This window comes from Hylobates moloch, unplaced genomic scaffold, assembly GCF_009828535.3.
Source record: "Hylobates moloch isolate HMO894 unplaced genomic scaffold, HMol_V3 SCAFFOLD_1, whole genome shotgun sequence".
NCBI classification, from domain to species: domain Eukaryota; kingdom Metazoa; phylum Chordata; class Mammalia; order Primates; family Hylobatidae; genus Hylobates; species Hylobates moloch.
In genome coordinates, this window is record NW_026652276.1 from 138,200,699 (window position 1) to 138,220,411 (window position 19,713).

At 45.9% G+C, this 19,713-nt stretch overlaps 1 protein-coding gene across 1 annotated transcript in view; it reads right to left on the bottom strand.

The window, feature by feature from the left end:
• MINDY4 (MINDY lysine 48 deubiquitinase 4) overlaps nt 1-19,713 on the bottom strand; it is a 121,077-nt gene that overhangs the window by 86,576 nt on the left and 14,788 nt on the right. Inside the window, exon 5 of the mRNA XM_032758395.2 lies at nt 14,329-14,738. Within this exon, the coding sequence (XP_032614286.1) occupies nt 14,329-14,738 (410 nt within the window). The remainder of the gene's footprint in view (nt 1-14,328; nt 14,739-19,713) is intronic.

A 19,713-nucleotide genomic window follows, 5' to 3' on the forward strand; every position in this document is an offset into this window, starting at 1 on the left:
CCCGGGCCCCGCCCGAGCACGTGCACCCTGCCTCTGTGAATGTTGAATTTCTTGTCCCTGCTGCTGGTGCAAACATGGCTCGAAAACATGCACACATTTTTCTTGTCCTGAATAAAGGGCCCTATTCCTTAACCTTCTTCTTTCTTGAGCTGCCACCCTGTTCCTGTGTACCCTTCATCTCTAAACTTATTTCACAAAGGCTCTCCACATGTGTCCTCATCTCCTCCCATTCCTCAACACACTACAGTTGACTTTCTAACCCCAAGCACTCTGCTCAAGGTGCTCTCTCCAAAGCCACCTGGGAACCGCCATCACCAGGCCCGGCGACCTCCCAACCTCTCCTAAGGGTCCGAAAATGCAACCTCCTGCCTCCAGGAGACTGGCTCTTCCCTCACCTTGGGTGGGGCTCTGCTCTGACCACTCCCTTTTCTTGCCCTGCTCCACACCAAGCATGTGGTCTCCACTGCAAGATACTGACCTTGGCAATGTCCACCCTCCAGGGAATTGAGCTTTCAGCCCATGCCAGCTCCTCCCAACATTCCCTGGGACCTGCGTTTCTGCCCCACTCTTGACTGTGGAAACAAAAGCTCCACTGGACATATCCAGAAACAACTCCTCATCTTCCTGACTCAACCAGCACCTCCCCTTCAGTTGCCCCTACTCCTGCTAACTACCTGCCCAGCCTCCCCTTCCTCCAGGCCCACAGTGCTCCTTGACTGCCTCGTCCTCTGGATTCTCCTCCTCAGCTCCCTGGCTCCTTACCCCTCTGGCACATCCAGGCCAGAGCCCACTTGCCTTCCCGGCAGGGGCCCTGCTGTTAGTCACCTTGCTCAGACCTGCTGCACCCCTAGACTCACCTTGCGGCAAATCTTCCTGGTTAAAAAACAACAGAACCCAAAACACAAGAGAACTTTCTATCCCTCTCTATTGCCTAGAGAAGAAGGTCTGGCTCTTGGGGCACCTGTCGGGCCTGCAGTCCACCCTCTTCCCACCACTCACACATCCCCTGGGCTCCAGCTACACCAACTTGCCCACCTCTTTGCTCACAGCATCCCCTCTGCTTGGGATTCTTCCACTCTCTGAACTGCCAGACCTGCCCTCTATGTCCTTGCTAATGCCAGCTCTCAACAGTCCTCTTCCCCCAGGTCAGGGCCAAGGATAATGATTAAGACTAAGGTCCCAAGAGCCAGAAAACCTGCATGAACTCAGATTGCTAGGTCATTTTGTGCCTCAGTTTCCCCACCTGTAAATATGTAAAGTTGCTGTCAGGATTAAATGAAGTAATACATCCAAAGCTCCTATAACAGGGCCAGTCAGATAGTGAGGACTCAACAGATATTGACAGCATAATTATCCCTCAAACTATCCAGACTCTATCTCTGTGGCACTCTGCCAGATCCCTTATCACACTCATCTTTTTCTTAATCCTGTAGTACATATTTGTCGGGATGTCTCAGCCTCTTGGGAGCAGGAACCTCATCTTCAGCATTTCTCTCCCCAACACCATTCGAACAAGCAAGAGGCACTCTATAAATGCTTTGTTGAATAAAATTAAATACCATATATTTAGATTGAGATCAAAAACTGTTTATTTGATCGGGAAAAGGCCCCACTTCTGAGGGACCTATGACCACAAAACTGGCCTCAACAGGAAATGAAAGAAATCCCATGGCTTTACTAACTTCTTGTGGAATGAGTAGAGAAAACAAAGTAGAATTTTCTGGAATGAGGCACACACATGGAATCTAGCCATACAGGAAGCTGCCCTGGCAGGTCATCTTTGTGATTTGAGGAACTCTGCCCAATATGCCCCTAACAGAACTCAGCATCAGAGGCCATCTTTCCAAAATGGAGACACAGCTCTGACAGTCACAGCAGAATTCCATCCCTCAGCCACCATTTGAGAAAACCAGCCCAAGAGTCATGAGGGAAGGCATCCACCCAGTACTCCAGCAGGACTGAATGGGATTTGGCAAGGGAAAGACTTTGGCTCTCTCTATGTCAGGCCCCAAGGCATCCAGCCTATCACAGGGTAGGAACAAGGATGCCCATCTTTTCCCTAAATAAATGCCATGATCCTTAGGTGGAACTATGAGCTTAGGTTTTCTCCATGACCCACCATAAGTGTACATTATGCAAAAATGTCTGCAAATGCAGCAAAACCCAATGCAGGCCGTAGAAAAACACGCTGGGGAAGAACAAGAGAGCTGCTTCAGTCTTTAGGAATGAGACCCCGGGGATACTAGTAAACTTTCACCCCTACCCCCCCAAAAAAACCTCAGGCTTAGAGCAAGGCAGAGAAGAGTGATGAATATGTTCCAGGCACAGCAATAAGGCCTGAAGAATAAGACTGCCCCCTGCCACACAAAACTGGGCTATTCAAACCCACTCAGCCTTCAAGGCTCAGCTCAGCCCTGCTTCATCCAGAAAACCCCCTCCCTCTCCTCTAAGCTCCTATGGCACCTCAATTAGCACCATCCATCTGACCCTGAAACAGATCTGCCTGCTATTTTTAGTTGACTTTTTCTGTGTGCTAAGTCACTAACTCTGCTCTTCTATGAACTTCTTGAGTTAAGGAAAGACCTCATACTTCATTCTCCCCTCCCAAATTCCAAGCAAAGTCAAGAATCCATCTCAATTCTTATTTATTGGAATAATTCTGAGCAAAACTCAAAAAGGTAGGGACACAGACAAGTCACCCCTATACTCAGGCAGCTGACAGTCCAGCAGGAGGAACAAAGTAGCCTGCCAACTCTCTCCAGTGTGACATGTGCCATGAGAGGTCTGAGAAACAGATCATGTCCAAGTATAGGTAGAGTGAAGAGATCAGGAAAGGTTTCTTAAAGAAGGCAACATTCAAGACGACTTAAAGATGGGGCATCACAGTTGGGACAGTGAGTTGATTGGTTTGACTGGGTGGGTTGGTTGGTTGGTTGGACGGATGGATGTTTGGATAGTTGGCTGGTTGACTGGATGGTTGGTTGGCTGGGTTGGTTAGGTTGGTTGGTTGGGTGGGTTGGTTGGGTGGGTGGAATGATTGGGTGGGTGGGATGGTTTGTTGGATGAATGGATGGTTGGATGGTTGGTTGGGTTGGTTGGTTTGGTCGGTTGGGATGGTTGGTTGGTTGGGTGGTCAGATGGCTGGTTAGATGTTTGGTTAGCTAGATAGATGGTTGGGTGATCAGGCAGTCATGTAACTAGTTTTGTATGAACAAAAAAAATTACTGAGTAAATTAGGCAAACTAAAGTTCAAATTGTTCCAATTATATGAAAAACTTACCACTTTTAAGTTTCATGATACTATCCCAGACAGATTAGCATAACTTTCCCTTCCATTCTCCTTGCTGAGTGCACTCTCTCATTTGCTTGGCACTTATTATTGCCAGGTCCAGAGACATGGCTGAGTAAAGACAGAGAAATAAGGCCCCATTCCAGGCCTCAAAAAGTTCATGAATATAAATATGAGTTATCAAATCATTGTTCTATACTGAGGGTTGTCCAAGATACTGAGGGAACAAAAGAAAGCAGCCAGACTCTGCTAACCAGGATAGGATTAGGGTGAGATAATCAAGAAGCCTAAGGTGCAAAATTTAAAGAGACCTTCCCTCTCAGGTTCATGCAGGTGTCCAGCCTGCAGCTGAACAACTGTGAGAGTGAGTAGCTCCTTACATTTTGCATCCTAGATGCTTCACCTCACTCAGCCTTGTCGTGGTCCTATTAACCTCTATGTGGGCCTTTATTTGGGGTTCTGGTAGCCAGGAACTGCTGGAACATAGCTAACAGAGCAGCACAAAAGCATCTTGGAGTGAAAAAAAAAAGGAATACAGGAAAGATTCTCCATAATACCACTCCTGCTCTCTCACACTCATCTCCCAAATATTATCTCAGAGCCTCAACAACTTCCTTCCATCTAACAGCTGCCACTTCTGCATGGAACATCTTCCCAGCCTGTATCCCAGGACTCAGAACCTAGGATGGAGCTTGCAAGGGCCCAGGTGTGGTCCAAGGGAGATCTCAGAGCTGCCATGCTGTCCACAGATGGACAATACAAGATCACTCATCTTCCCTTCCAGTGAGATGTGTGGCCACTCTCTCACTTCCTTTAGCCGCACTTTCTAGATCTCAAAGGAAATCTGAGTCAAGGGAAATCTCTTTCCTTTGACAGATGCATCAGGTCAGAGACTTGGAAACCATGGAACTGAAGGTACCTTGGGGTTATAATAACCACACAAGGTTTAGGGGTCATCAACCCCATTTTTGGAGGGCTCGGAGTGGCCTGTAACATGCACTGGAGCTGTTTCTCATGTTTAATCTCCTGTGCCTACTTTCAGGAGGCCAGCAATCAGAAGGAGAGAGAAATGGTGTTCCACTGTGGACTGGGGGCACATGTATAGGGTAAAATGTGATCAACAGGCTGAGAAGTGGGGAGAAGTGGCTGAGCATCGGGCATCAATGGCAGGTGTGGAGGACAGGGGTATCCACCACAGAAGAGAGGTCTCCAGAACAGGTTAAGAAGGTGAGGCTGAACCAGTGCAAGAGCCCAAGCAGGCCACTATCCACACAGGATGACCGGCATGCTAGAAAGGAACTAGGTATTGTGTGTCTCAAGAGTCAGATTTTGAACCTTAATAGTCTGATGTGAAGTCCAAATAATGCATAAAGACAAATTAAAATGAAAATTCTCCCCATTACTCATCCCATGAGGTGCAGATGTTTTCAGAGCTGGGATGCTCAGAAGCAGGGAACAGTCAATGAACCTCAAATGCCACATCCTCTGTGAAGCCTCCTCCAAATCCCGGCTGGCACAATTCATTCCCCCTCAGGACACAGAGAAGCATCTGTGCGCCCGTGGCTTTCACTCCAGATCTGGGGGCCTCCAGAGGCACTAGAGGACCTGGGAGAGTTTGGGATGCACTTGTCTCTCTCCCCCTGGACTGCTTAAGAAAGGTCTGGTAGGGGCCTGGTGAGTGTCCACTGAATTAAATTATGCAACAAGGGCAACAAGACTAAAGCGCTGGGGTTGGGAGGATTGATGAAGATCTGCTGCCATCTACTGTCCATTCTTCTGCAAAACCTGAAAAACTGCCAGGCATGCCCAATGTCAGAGGAGTGTTTAGATACAAAGGCAGAAACACTGAGGCTTTGGGACCTTGGCTGTATCAAGGCTGCAGAGACCCACAGCAGAACAAGGCAGGTTAATCTTCCCCTGGATCTGTGAATTAAAAGTACAGCCATTCCTTCTCCAATGTTACTGGTTCACCAGGAAGTCTTTTGCATTAAACACTGCCTCTCCAAGCCCCCTCAATAGTGTCCCTTAACTGCTCCCTGAACTTCCACTCCTCTGTGAGGGCCACAATTTAGCACCCAATTACACAGGGCATCCCAGTGCACCCTGGGCTTCTGGAGGCAGGGAACCATATCATGCACTGGCATCCCCAGTGCCTACCTGGGCTATGACACCTCTCACCTCACTAAGACAAAAGGACGTAACCCAGCCATAAAGCCAGTAATGGGTTAATATGATGCTCTTGCAGAGGGCTGCAGACGTCATGATAGGAAAGGCTGTCTGAGACTGGAAACAGTTTCATTTCAGTCTCCCCTTCTGGAGTCTGTATACTAACCTGTAAAAGATCCCTGCTTGGCCCACCTCACCAGGGCATCCAGTGCACCTAAGGTGATATCCAGGGACAGGCTTTGCAGTTTATCTTTACTGTAATACACAGGGGTTGGGTGAATGCAGAAGGAGCCATGAGAACTGACATGGAGGCCACAGGTGTCCTGCCCAGCTGCCTCGGACAGGTACATACTTTCCAGCTGCTGTCAATGTCAGCTGCTAAGGGCTCACAGCTGCATCCTTTTCTGGAGAATTGTCCTTTGCCAAACTCATCTAGGAGGTTGCACACTGCCCGCCCCACTCCAGGATGGGCAGCCCACAGCCAATGACTAAGAGGGGCACAAAAAGCTCACTCCCTTGCTTAAACATGGGACTAACTCTGAGTCAATTCATGCTCCGCATCTCCCCAGGGGATCAGCCTGAGCCCTTAGCCCTCACACCTTTGCTGAGCTACTTCCCCTGCCCAGTTCCACTTTCCTCTCCCCACTTCCTCCTGAGAGCATGCCCCCAACAAATTACATGTACCAGAATCTGACTCAGGCTTGGCCCCTAGGGCATTGCTTCCCAAAGCTTGACATGCATGACATCACCTAAAAAGCTTGTTACAACCCAGATTCCTGGGCTCCACCCCCAAACTTCTGACTCAGTGGGTCAGATAAGCTGTTTCTAACAAGTTCCTAGATGATGCAGATGCTGCCAGTCCAGAGATCACAGTTTAAGAACCATTGTTCTTAGGAACCTAACCTGAGAAACCATTCAACAAGTAATAGGCGAAGGGGTTAGGGATGGTGGAATTTAACCTTGCCCTAGTCAGCCTGCCTTCAGCTCAAAATGCTGCAGCCAGGAACAGCCTGGAACAGGCCTCCAGTGACAGACGCTCATACTCAGGGCTGGGGGTGATTCCACGTTGCTGTGTCCTAAATCCATTTACTATATAACCATAGATGCTCACAGGAGCCCACAGTCTAGGAGGGACTCCAAAGTCACAGGACCCTGGTTTACAGGCTCATTATTTACATAAGATGAGCCTTTAGAGGTCAACTGAATCAAGGTGATTCAGAGATTACAAAAGAAGTCAGAAGTCTGGTCCAGGCATGTGTAGAGGGTAGAATCGGAGAGCCATTACAGAGCAGCCCATCCGACCCCTTCATTTACAGACAGGAGCACAGAGGCCCAGAGATGCCTGGAGGTCTGCTCAGCAAACTGCAACCTGCAAGCACAGGACAAAGAAGTGCATGACGTAAAGGCAAGATGGGGACTTGCTTTTACTGTCCTCAGACAGTAGCTGTGAGCAATCCTACTAACTTGGGCTCTAGTAGTAGTCCTGGTGTGGAAGCTTCTTAACAGCTTCAATAAAACCCCAGTGCCAGAGGAGAAATGTCACAGCACAACAGTAACAGGACAGCTCACTGCTCACATGTGTGGACTGCAAGCACATGGACCCTGAACTAAGGCCACAGGAAGGCCAGTTCACAAAGAAACACCACTGGCCTGATAGAAAGTAACATGCAGGGCCGGGTGCAGTGGCTCACGCCTGTAATCCCAGCACTTTGGGAGGCCGAGGCGGGCGGATCACAAGGTCAGGAGATTGAGACCATCCTGGGTAACAGGGTGAAACCCCATCTCTACTAAAAATGCAAAAAAAATTAGCCAGGCGTGGTGGCAGGCGCCTGTAGTCCCAGCTACTCGTGAGGCTGAGGCAGGAGAATGGCGTGAACATGGGAGGCGGAGCTCGCAGTGAGCCAAGATCACACCACTGCACTCCAGCCTGGGTGACAGAGCGAGACTCCATCTCAAAAAAAAAAAAAAGAAAGTAACGTGCAGACCAGAGGTATAAATTATGGCCCAATGACCATGACCTAAACCTGCTTCTCCCACAGTCTTCATTTCAGGGAACGGCAACCCCCCTTTTACAGTTGTTCAGCAAAATCTTTGCAGTTATCCTTGCCTCCTTTCTTTCTCTAACACAGCACATCCGTTCCATATGCAAATCCCAATGAGGTATGTGGTTTCGGTCAATATCAGACCACATATATGACAGTGGTTCCATAAGATTATAATATCATTTTGTTACTGTACCTTTCCTAAATTTAGATGTGTTTAGATACACAAATACTTCTCATTGTGTTACAATTGCCTATAGCATTCAATACAGCAACATGCTGTCCAAGTTTGTATACTAGGAGCAACAGGCTAAGCCATTTAGCCTAGGTGTGTAGTAGGCTGCACCATCTAGATCAGTGTAAGTACACTCTATGATGTTTCCACTTCAGCAGTCTCGAGGAGAGAGACAGGTGCACCCCAAACTCTCCCGGGTCCTTCAGTGCCTCCAGGGGCCCACAGATCTGGATGTGCTTCTGAAAATGCATTTCTCAGAATGTAGCCCTGCTGATGTGTGTCTGTATATATGTATACACGCATATTCTAGCCCATGTCTCACCACCTTCACTGCCATTTCCCTGATGCAAGCCACCATCAGCAATGTTCTACTACTGCAGTTGCCTAACTGGTCTCCCTGCCTCCACACTTGCCTTCCTCCTTCCACACTTGAATCTACTCAACACAGCAGCCAGAGGGATCCTATCAAAACACAAGTGAGATCACAGCATGTCTCTGCTTGACCTCCAAAGGCTCCCATATCTCCTAGATACAGGAGTATCCAAAGTAAAAGCCAATGCATTCAGCAGCCTCCAGGCCCCACATGACCAAGCCCTTGCTTCCTTCCTTGCTTCTTTTCCTCTCTCCCTCATGTGCTCCAGCCTCAATCAGTAACATGCTCCCACTGCAGGGCCTGTGCACAACTGCTCTCGGCATTTGCGTCCAGAGATCAAAGTGCATGTTCCCTGTCTCCTTTTTGGCCTCCTCTCAAGTGTAACCCTCTCTGGTAGGTCTTCCTGGCTACCTCTTTATAAAATAGCAGCTCTGTCCACAGGGCTCCCTGTCACTCTTCCATGATTTATTTTTCCCTTAGCACTTGTAATCCTCAGATATGTTATATATTTCCTTGTTTTGGTGTTATTGTGGCTGCCTCGTCTCACTGGAAGTGGAAGCTCCAAGAGGGCAGGGACTCAATCTGCTTTGTTCACAGCTGACTGGCTGGTGGGTCTGGCACACAGTAGGCCATCACAGGTGGTGTGCTAGTAAATGTTAACAACTGGCTCTCCAGGGATGGGGACCTTGATTTGCTGCATTTGCCAATCTCCACGGTATAAATATTCTAACCATGACCAATTCCAAGCTACCAATGTGATGTCACTGAATGCAAAGTTGAGGAGGGGCACTAAAAATCAGCATTCGAAGCCAGTACAAGCCACCTTTAACATATTGCTGGTCCTTGCTAAATAGCTGTTAAATAAATTAACTGAATAAACGAGTATGTCTGTGAATTGACAGGGTCTTTTTTTTTTTAGAGGGTATGACTCCAGGAATTCAGAGTCTGAAATCAAGTCTACCAAAAACCAAAGGATCTGTAACCTGAAGAGCAAGATATCATATGTTGGTTAGTGACATCTGTGATGGAGGCTTTAAGTGAATACATGAGGAGCATACCTATTTAAAAAGAAAGCTTTAAACATTAACTACAAAGTGAAAACAGAGTTTATGAAAAAAACTTTGCTACACCTGCAAAAGCTCAAGTGAGTCATTTCCTTTCTGTTCTCTGGGGCTCTATTTTCCCCGCCTGCCAAATAAAGGGCTTGGATTCTAAGGATCTTTCCAGCACTGACAGTCTATGAAGTTAAGAATGCAAACAAGTCCTAAAGATGCATGTATTCCACTCTGCTTTTTAAAATGCTCAATTTAAAATCTTTTTTAAAAGTCTAAATTAGACTTCAATTGCATGGACCATATCATACTTCAAGGTTGTATTCTGGGAAGATATTCACTTTCTCCCAGACAAAATCCATTTCATGAAATTAATGATGACCCTAAGCTCCATGGCCCGCCACAGCAGGCCCCAAAGCTAGACATCCTCCCCTCACCTAAGCCTGCTGCTTCTGGGGATGGCATGGCTGTGGGTTTCCTGTTGCCTTTTCCACACAAGGCCCAGATAAAAAGAGACAGATGTGACAATGAGACAGGGGGAAATGTGAAAAACACAAAAAAATCTTTTGAGAGTGGTCAGAAGGGAGACAGAGAGAATAGGTGAATATTTTAAAAACCGTAGTGAGACCAAAAAAAAAAAAAAATGTACAGTGCTCCAACAAACAGCTGCCCTCTGTGGCAGGCATAATAATGACCCCCTCCCTCAACTATGTCCACATCCTAATCCCAGACCCCCTGAATGTGTTAGGTTACATGGCAAGGGGGGATAAGATTGCAGATGAAATCAAGGTTGCTAATCAGCTGACCTTGAGATGTGTTGAGTGTTCTGGATCAACCAGGTGGGTCCAAGGTAATCACAAAGGTTCTCAAAGGCAGAAGAGGGAGCAGGAAGGGGAAACGCAGAAAGAAAGCGGCCTGAGCAGGATTCAGCCAACGTCACTGGCTTCAAAGGTGAAGGAAGGGAGCCAAGGAATTCAGGTGGCCTCTTAAACCTGGAAAAGGCAAAGAAACAGATTCTCCCCTAGAGGCTCCAGAAGGAATGCAGCCTGCTGACACCTGGATTGCAAACCAGTGAGACATACTTCAGATCTCTGACCTCCAGAACCATCAATCTGTGTTTGTCCTCAAGCCACTAAGCTTATGGTAATGCTACACCAGCAACAGGAAAAACATGCACCCCTCTATTTGCCTATACTGTCAGGTCATCTGGTCCCTGATCCTGATGGTCTGTGTGACCCTGGAGAAGTCTGTGCCCCTCTCTGGGCCTCAGCACCCTCATTTATACCATAGGCCTTCATGTCTTGGTACCCCTGGATCCCACGGCTCCATGGTTGAAGCCATGTGACAGGGCACACATTTGCTCACCAGCCCTGACCCTTAGATGTCAGTGCTGTGGCAACTGCTGTGGGTTGAATTCCTAAGGGAGAATAAAACTCTTTTCAATTCATGACCACAGTTACACCCAGGTTTCTGAAGCAGACTGAGCAAGTAAGTGGCTGGAACTTGTGCAGCCTATGCCTACACCTATTGCTAGATGCCCAGCATGGTGTGTTTTGAGTTAATGTGCAGAAAACCAACCACAGGAGTGTCCATGTGGCCATCTGCAGGTCCAGAAACTCACTCTGAGGGACCCTCAGACAAATGACAGGCCAGCACACCCCAACAGAGGGCTGTGAGCAACACAAGTGAGGTGCCTCCAAACAACCCACCTTCACGAAGTGCCCCTGAGGAGCCAAGAGGCTTGGAAGACCTAGCCCTGGGGGGTTGTAAGTAAACATTTCCTCTCCCATGCTCCGTACTACATCTGAAGTTTCCCGAGGGTCTACTCAGGTCAGGTGTGTGGGTGACAGCAAGAGCCACAAATGTGTAGAGAAAGGCCCCTGCCCGCAACACAGCACTCTAGCGAGAGGGAGAGAGAGGCGAGGGTTAGAGGACTGCCCAAGTCAGGGCCAGAGTCCCCATAGTTCTGAGTGATGGTGAGAGGAACTCAACGAGGGCAGCCCTGACAAGCCAGTGACAAGTGACAGGTGGCCCCAAACAGCCACAACCCCCACAATGGGAGTCCAGGTGACATATTTTCCAAGCATCTTTTGATATGAAAGGACACAGAAGAAAAACAAAAAATAAACCAGAAAATAGTCCCTTCAGCCCCCGGGGTCAGATCTGAGGAGTCAGAGTTAGGAGGGCGTGACTGCACAGATACTCACACCCCCTAACATCTCAGCAGGTTGCATCCTCCACCTGCGCCCTAACCCCACCTGTGCCCCTAGGTGTGACTTCCATGGATTTTCCTGAACCTGATGTTTGGAGGCCCAAAAAGGGCCCCAAGTAGCCCCCTCTCCTCCAGCTTCCTTAGGACAGAGCAGTGGAGCTGGCTCTGTGCATATGGCCAGCTCTGATGTCATCTCACTGTACTTTCTCACGCTTTAGAAGAATTATATGTGCACATGTGTGTCTCCCCTTGAGGAACTCACAGGACCTGGTACACACTAGGACTGAGACCCATGTTTACCAAACTGAATTAAACAAAGAACAAGGGGAAGGGGGCACTGATGGAGGGGAGTTGGGAAGGGCAGGGGATGCAGATATATTTACCATTGGGATTACTTTGGCCTTGGTTTCAAATCAAGAGCACTGTGTAGAGTTGTGTAGTATGTGCACTACACAAAGACGCCTCACTAAGGCAGTGAGAGAGAGCTGAAATCCAGCCCATATTCCATTTGCCAGTCTGTGCGCCCTTGGATCTGCATCCACCCAGAACCTTGTCAGGTTCCTTGGATTCTCTGTGCCTCAGTTTCCTCATCTGTGAAATGGGGATAATAATTGCTGGGTTGAAGGATGCTTTTTCTCAACTCCCAGTGTTTTCTAGAAGTTTGAAGAAGGCTCTGCTGGTCTGGCACACCTGGCCATTCTCCCCCTCTTTAATGACTCCACCCTAAGGGAGGAAATGTGAATTATATGACTGATAAATTCCATAAAAAATAAAAGGCATTTAGGCTCAGCTTTGCCCTTTTTCCTCTTGGAAGTGGGCTGCTCTTCCACGAGCAGCCCCTCCTCACCATATATTACATGAGAATACCTGCCCTGGGCCCATGATGGGAGGTTCGCTTGAGCCCAGGAGTTCACAACCAGCCTGGGCAACATAACAAAACCCCGTCTCTACAAAAAATACAAAACATTAGCCAGGTGTGTGGAAATTAGTGCATCTGTGGTCCCAAGTACTTAGGAAGTTAAGGTGGGAGGATCGCCTGAGCATGGGAGGTCAAGGCTGCAGTGAGTTGTGATTGCGCCACTGTGCTCCATCCTAGGTGACAGAGTCAGACCCTGTCTCCAAAAAAAAAAAAAAAAGCAAACCAAAGACTTTCCGAACAAAAACTAGGAAAAAAAATTTAACATACCTGCTAAAAAAAATACTAAAGGAAGTTATTTGAGTAAAAAGAAAATATAAATGCCATAATTATTCCAACTAGAATAATTATCAGACTGGATTTAAAGTTCCAAATACATGCTGTCTATCAGAGATAAGCTTTAACTATATACTAGAAGGAAATCTCAGCAAATATCAAAGGATTGTAATCATAAAGAATAATACATATATAAACAATTATATAAACAAAAAATAAACAATATATATAATATATATATAAATATAAACAAAAAATACCCTAAATGTATGAAATTAGTAGTACATGTCTAAATAACCCATGGGTTAAAAAAAAAAAAGAAACCATAATGGGAATTAGAAAATATATTAACTAAGTTATACGAATATGTAACATATTAACTTATGGAATACAGACAAAACATTACTTACAGAGAAATTTGCAGCTTTAAAACATATTACAAAAGAAGAAGGCTGAGAATCAATAAACTAGAAAAAATAGCAAATTAAACTCAGAGAGAACAGAAAGAAGAAAATAATAAGAGCAGAGGTCAATGAAATAGAAAACAAACACAAAGCCAAAAGTTTTCTTTGAGTATATTACACAAATGATAAATTCCTAGTGAGACTAGTTAAGAGAGAAAGAACATAAATTACCAATCACAGGAATGAAACAGAGACATAACTACAGATCTTACAAACTTCAAAGTGATAATAAGAGGATAATATAATTACACAATTTTATACCAATAAATTTAAACACACAAATTAAGTGGCCAAACTCTTTGAAAAAATACAACTTGCCAAAACTTACACAAGAAGAATGTTGAAATTTGAATTAAAAAGTTTTTAATTGAATACATAATTTAAAACCTTTCAACTTAATGCACAGAAAATTTCTCCAGTAAATTCTCCCAAATATTTAAGAAAGAAATCACATCAATCTTACACTCACTCTTCAAGGGGACAGAAAAAGAGGGACCACTTCTAGCATAACCTAGGTATCAGCATCTGACAAAGCTGTTGCAAGAAAGGAAATCTGCCAGCCAATCTCCTTCATAAACTTATACACAAAACCCCTACACAAAATATTAATAAGTCAAATCCAATGATATATAAAAAGATAATATATCATAGCCAAGTGGGATTTGTTCTTAGGATGTAAGGTTGGCTTAACATTCAAAAATCAATCAATGTAGGAATCATCAAGGCTTATTGTAAAGAATAAAAGTAAGGATAGGATGAAAAATAAAATAAAATAGAAATAATGCCCAAAGGGAGCCTTGTGAGAGCTGATTCATCACTGTTATATCTCTGGCTTCCCACAAGAAACTCTTAGCCACGTCTGCCTGGCCATGTTGCTGCAGGTATGTTTTGTCCAACCCGCAGCCCACATGCAGCCCAGGATGGCTTTGAATGCAGCCCAACACAAATTCATAAACTTTCTTAAAACATTGAGTTTTTTTTTGCAATTTTGTTTAGCTCATCAACTATTGTTAGTGTATTTTATGCGTGGCCCAAGACAATTGTTCTTCCAGTGTGGCCCAGGGAAGCCAAAAGGTTGGACACCCCTGTCTAGAGCATTCTTCAGCTTTCCAGGTGTGTGAGCTCTTGCTGAGTTTTCTTCCTGGTTGACCATAACAAACTCTGCCTTGCTGGTTACTTCGCAGGCTTGTTCTGAGAGACCAAGGAGACTAAGAAGTCCCCTTGGGAGCCATAAGGGACTAGACAACATGTGCGAGGTGGAGCTTCTTTTTGAAAAGCCGTCACCTTTGCATAGCACACTTACCTGACAGGTACGGGCTGGCTGCCCTGCCGTTTGAACGCTCTTTCCAGCCTCTCCTGGGTCATCCTGGAATTACCACCAGGCAAGTAGAGCTTCAAGGGCATCCTGTCCGCATCTGTGCTGCCGTCCACTGCTGAGGTGTCCTCGGAGGGATCTCTCGGCCTGGCCCTGTCCCGTGGGGTCAGCCATTTGCTGGGCAGATGGGGAGGGCTGCTGGCAGTGGTTTTCTGCTTTTCTACGGTCAGTTCACTAAGCTGACCCAGGGAGGTCCTGGAGGGGGAGCTGTTGCTCGAAGCCAGAATGTCCTGTTGGGTGCGGACAAAGAGCTCAGGGACCTTCCAGCTCTCTTCTTGGGGTTGGGTGGAGCTGCTTGACGGTGAGGACCGTCTCAGAGAGCATCTGTGAAAAGAATCCTAAAGGGAGTAAGGACAAAAGCAGTGAGGACCCTTTGAGGGGAGCTGGAAAACAAAGATCCCACTTCAAGCATTTGCCCATGATGTGATGTCTCTCCCAGGAATGTCTTTTCCCACCCCTGACTCTTTCCCTTAATATCCTGCCTATTATTTAAGTAGCTACTCAAATGCCCCCACCTCTGGGCTTTCAGTGATGCACAGCCCGCCTGCTGGAACCTCAGAGCAGGCCTGGGCCTTTCTCTTGCAGCCCTTACAGAGAGCAGGTTTATGCAGCAGGTGAAGCTGTCGCTCCAGTCTGCATCACCACCTACCAGCTGTGTCACCTGTGGCAAGCTGCTTAACTTCTCTGTCCCTGATTTCCTCGCCTGTAATATAACCAGTCCTCAATCCACTACCTGTCATTTCTAAATCCCAAAACCAGGCTGGGCATGGTGGCTCATGCCTGTAATCCTAGCACTTTGGGAGGCCGAGGTAATCTCAGCTACTCGGGAGGTGGAAGCAGGAGAACCACTTAAACCCAGGAGACAGAGATTGCAGTGAGCCGAGATCGCACTACTGTACTCCAGCCTGGGCCAGCGAGCCACTATCTCAAAAAAATAAATAAATAAATCCCAAAACCTCTGAAAATGAAAGGTTTTTTAAAATCCTGTGGTAAATTCTTAACTGCTGTGAGGCTGCTTACAGTCTTTTTAAAGTGTGAATATTCATACATGGAGTTCCTGAAATGGTCATGTTTTTTGCTTACGGGGTGCTACCACAAACCCTAGTAAAGGCAGTAAGTGGTATGTGGCTCATGCACTGTACTTCCTTTCCAAGATTTAAAATATATATATAAATTCCAAAAGATATCCAGCCCAAAGGTTTTGGACGAGGGATGAGGCACCTGTAGTACTTCTCCCCAACAAGACCGTAGGGAGGATGAAATGAGACCTGTGCAAGGCACTAGCACAGAGCCAGACATATTGCAGCAGTCAGCAAACGCTCACTACTCCTATGCGTATTTGCCCTGTGCCCATTTACATATGGTCTTAACCCCCTCCTGATGGCAGAAGTCATTCTTAATTTGCCTCTGGTGTTCACAGAGCACCCAACTCAGCAGCCTATACCTAATAGGCATTCAAGATTTGCTTGGTTTTTGCAATGAATTCTAGAGGAGTCAACTGAAATATCCAAATATCCTCCCTTACCGTCAAAGATTAGTGGAGGAAATGGGAACTCATGTTGTTATTAATGGGAGGGTGGGGAGACAAAAACAACCTACCAGACTTTTCCTTGGTTTAAAATTCTGAACCTTTCAATATTTCCAGAAATAATCCACAACCGAATAGTAAAGCCTGGGCTGGAATAAGGAAACCTTAATTTTGTAGTGTTCTGGCTAAGCAGACATTACTAAGCACTATACACCTCCTCCCAAAGCCACTCAGGACATCCCCTCCACAAAGTGAGGAAGACATTAGTCACCATTCCCGAGGAGACTCAAACTTCTGGCTGAAGGGAGCTGGAGCTGCTGCAGGGAGCCCAGCCTCTTAAGTCATTCTTAAAAACAGAACTGATGTAGTAAAAATGATGAAATACCCAACAGTCTTTGGCTCTTTTCTCCTGAGCAACCAGTAAGTATGGCCAAGGTACTCAAAGGCCACAATGTCCCTTCCAGAGAATCTGGCGAAATTCTATAGCAACCCATGCTTCAACATCCTTTGCGGGTTTCAGATACCACCTCCCAAAACAATTACCAAAAGGAGAAGTCTGCAGCAATGCCCTCAGCAGCGAAGCAGGTCCAAGCCATCTCCTTCACACCACAGGTATAAAGGGGGTCTCCACGGGACACGCTTGATGATCAGGATGTCATGCTAGGACAGGACCCTGGTGCTCCTCTGGTTCACCGGTCCTCAGAGTAGTCCACCAACCCCTAAGAGTCCCCAGATCCTTTTAGGGAATTCAAAACTATTTTCATAGTAGTAAGATGACACAATTTGCCTTTTTCCACTGTGTTGACTTTGTGCACAAAGCAATAGTGGGAAAAACTGCTGGCCCCAGGCATGAATCAAGGCAGTGGCACCAAACTCCACTAGTGCCCAAGGCTCTCTTTACCACTGACACACTCACAATGAAAATAGGTGAATAAAGTGCTGACTTCACTGAGGAATGTCCATGCTGACACAAAAATTATTCATTTTATGCCTTTAGACTCTCCAGCACACCTCTTCAACACCCTGAGTGACACAGTGGGAGGGACGTGCAGGCATTCCGCTGAGCGTGGAGGATGGCAGCTGGCACTGCACGACCGTCTAGGCTGCGAGTGAACTTGCTGGTTTTTTCATGGAACCACTGACAGACAAACTATGGTTACTCAAGCGTGGGTATTTGGCAGGCATTTTCTTGAAAATCAATTGAGCCTGTCACCTCAAGGGAAACAAATGGTGTATTTTTGTCAGTGATAAAACACAAGCTGTCAGGTAAAAATTAGAATTTTGGAAAACTTCTATCTGCCACCGTGAGCTTGAGAGCATTGCAATACTTAAAAACTTCTTGGATGAGCTGGGGGTGACATCAATGAATGAAATTTTTTGGTGTGATTTTCTTTTTGTCTAATGAGACGTGTCCACATTTGGAAGATCTATATAACTCAGTAACCAATATTTTCCAAATGGCCAATATATTATGTTACTAAATCATTCGGGGGTAAAAAATTCAAAGTGCAAGACATATCAAGGGAAACTGATAAGGTACAAAAAGTTCACTGATACGGTTTAAGATTTCACATTAAGAAACTACAACTTGTCTCGTTTTGGTGTAGTATCAAAGAAAAACATCTCAGTTTTCTGAAAAGACTATTAAAATACTTTCCCTTTTCCAGCTGCTTATCTGTGTGAGGCCAGATTTTCTTCATACACTTCAACCAAAACACCATATTGCAACACGCTGCATGCAAAAGCAAGTATGAGGCTTCAACTGTCTTCTACTAAACAAGACGTTAAAGGGATTTGCAAAAAAATGCTACTCATCTCACTAATTTTTTTGTTTTGAAAAATATAGTTATTTTTTCATTAAAATATACCATGTTACATGTAATAGGTTTACTACTGTTATTTTTAATGATTTTTGTAAGTAAATATTTTTAACTTCTCACTTTTAATTTCAAATATAGTAAATAGCAATAGACACACCCACATAAACAAAAGCTCTTTGCACTCCACAATTTTAAGAGTATAAAGAGAGCCTGAGGCTAAAAGTCTAAGAACCACTGATGTAGTCTAAACTGTCACCCAGGCAGGGCTCCTTCCACAGTGTCCCCAGCAGATGGGTTACCTAACTTCCTTCTTACACAACTAGCCGAGTCCCTTCCAAAACAACCTTTTCCACTGCTGAGGTGGCTCTGACTAATGGAGGGCTCCTATACCAACCTCCATCCGCTGGTCCCAGCTGTGCTGTCTGGAGCTACTAGGCAAGGCTATACCACTCAACCCAATAATGGTGCCAGCAAGCACACACGATGCACTACACAGAAACACAGCAGTGTCCTGCTCTCAGGAGGCTTACAGACTAAGCTCAAGATTGCAAATAGAGTTTATCTCACATGGAGACAGGCTATTCCAACCTCCATATTCGAAGAAATCTCTTACATTCTGCCAACCTCCCACAAGATTAAACATCTCCAAATCTTTCAATTTCCTCCAAACTGTTCACTGTTCTAGCCCCTTTCCCCTGGACAGGGTTCAGTTTATGAATGTCCTTCTCCAACAAGAAGGCCTAGGATGGGGTATGACATCAAGGTGTGGCCTGAACTACACAGTGGCGGGCAGGCTCTTTCTTGATCTGGACCCCAAGACTGCATGATCTCGAGAGCACTGAAATCCCCAGAGCCCTAAGGGGCCTTAGACAGCTGGTCTAATAGAAGAGACTGCAACCAAGAGAAATAAAAACCTTGACCAAAGATCCCACAAGATAGAGCCAGGGACAGGGAGAGGACTCACTTCTTTCCATCCTAATTCCAAATGAATTGGGAGAACAGTGCCAGCACCTACACCCACACCTAAACACACAGCAGGTAAGTGAGAGTGCAGGTGGACACAGACACCCTGTTTTTGGTTGGCTCAGGCTCCCTGATTTGACTGATACGGCACTTTGAGTTTGGTGTTTGCTTCTGTTTTGCTTTTCTGATTGTTGTTTTACAAACTTCTTTTACATTTGTCTCTGATTTTGTTTTGTCTCTCTGCCTAATGGAACTCTACCATGGTCATCCTGTAAGGGAGACTATAAAACAATAATGTGAAATTTTTAGAATCTTTCTTTGAAAGAGAAAAAAATAAAAGCAGAATAAATGAAACTATAAGGCTTGGGGGGTTTAGTCCCTTTTAACTATCGTGTTTTAGATTTATTTTAAAAGATGTTGTTTTTTCCTTTTTTCCTTTCTTTTCCTTTTGAGACAGGGTCTCAGTCTTGCCCAGGACAGAGTACAGTCACATGCTCACAGCTCACTGTAGCCTCAACCTCCCAGGTTCAAGCAATCCTCCCCACTCAGCCTCCTGAGTAGCTAGGACTACAGATGCACACCACCACACCTGGCTAACTTTTTTATTTTTTGTAGAGATGGGGCGGTGGGACAAGTGTCTCCTTATGTTGCCCAGGCTGGTCTCAAATTCCTAGGCTCAAGCGATTCTTCCACCTTGGCCTCCCAAAGCGTTGGGATTACAGGCGTGAGCCACCACACTCAGTCTAAAGATGCTCTCTGAACCTGGATAGGTTCTCCACTCCTGAACTGCAAAGACAAAGCTAAGTAGGTATTCTCACCCAGCAGAGGAACAGAAAACCATGGCATCCACCTCACAAACAAAATGGGTAAGCTAAGGGCAGGAAAGAAGACCTGCTCAAGGCCCCATGTGTCATTGACAGTAGAGCCAGGGAGAAAACAGAGGCACTGTTCTTCCCACCCCACACACAGACCCTCTTCTCGGACTGCCCTGTGGGGTACCCC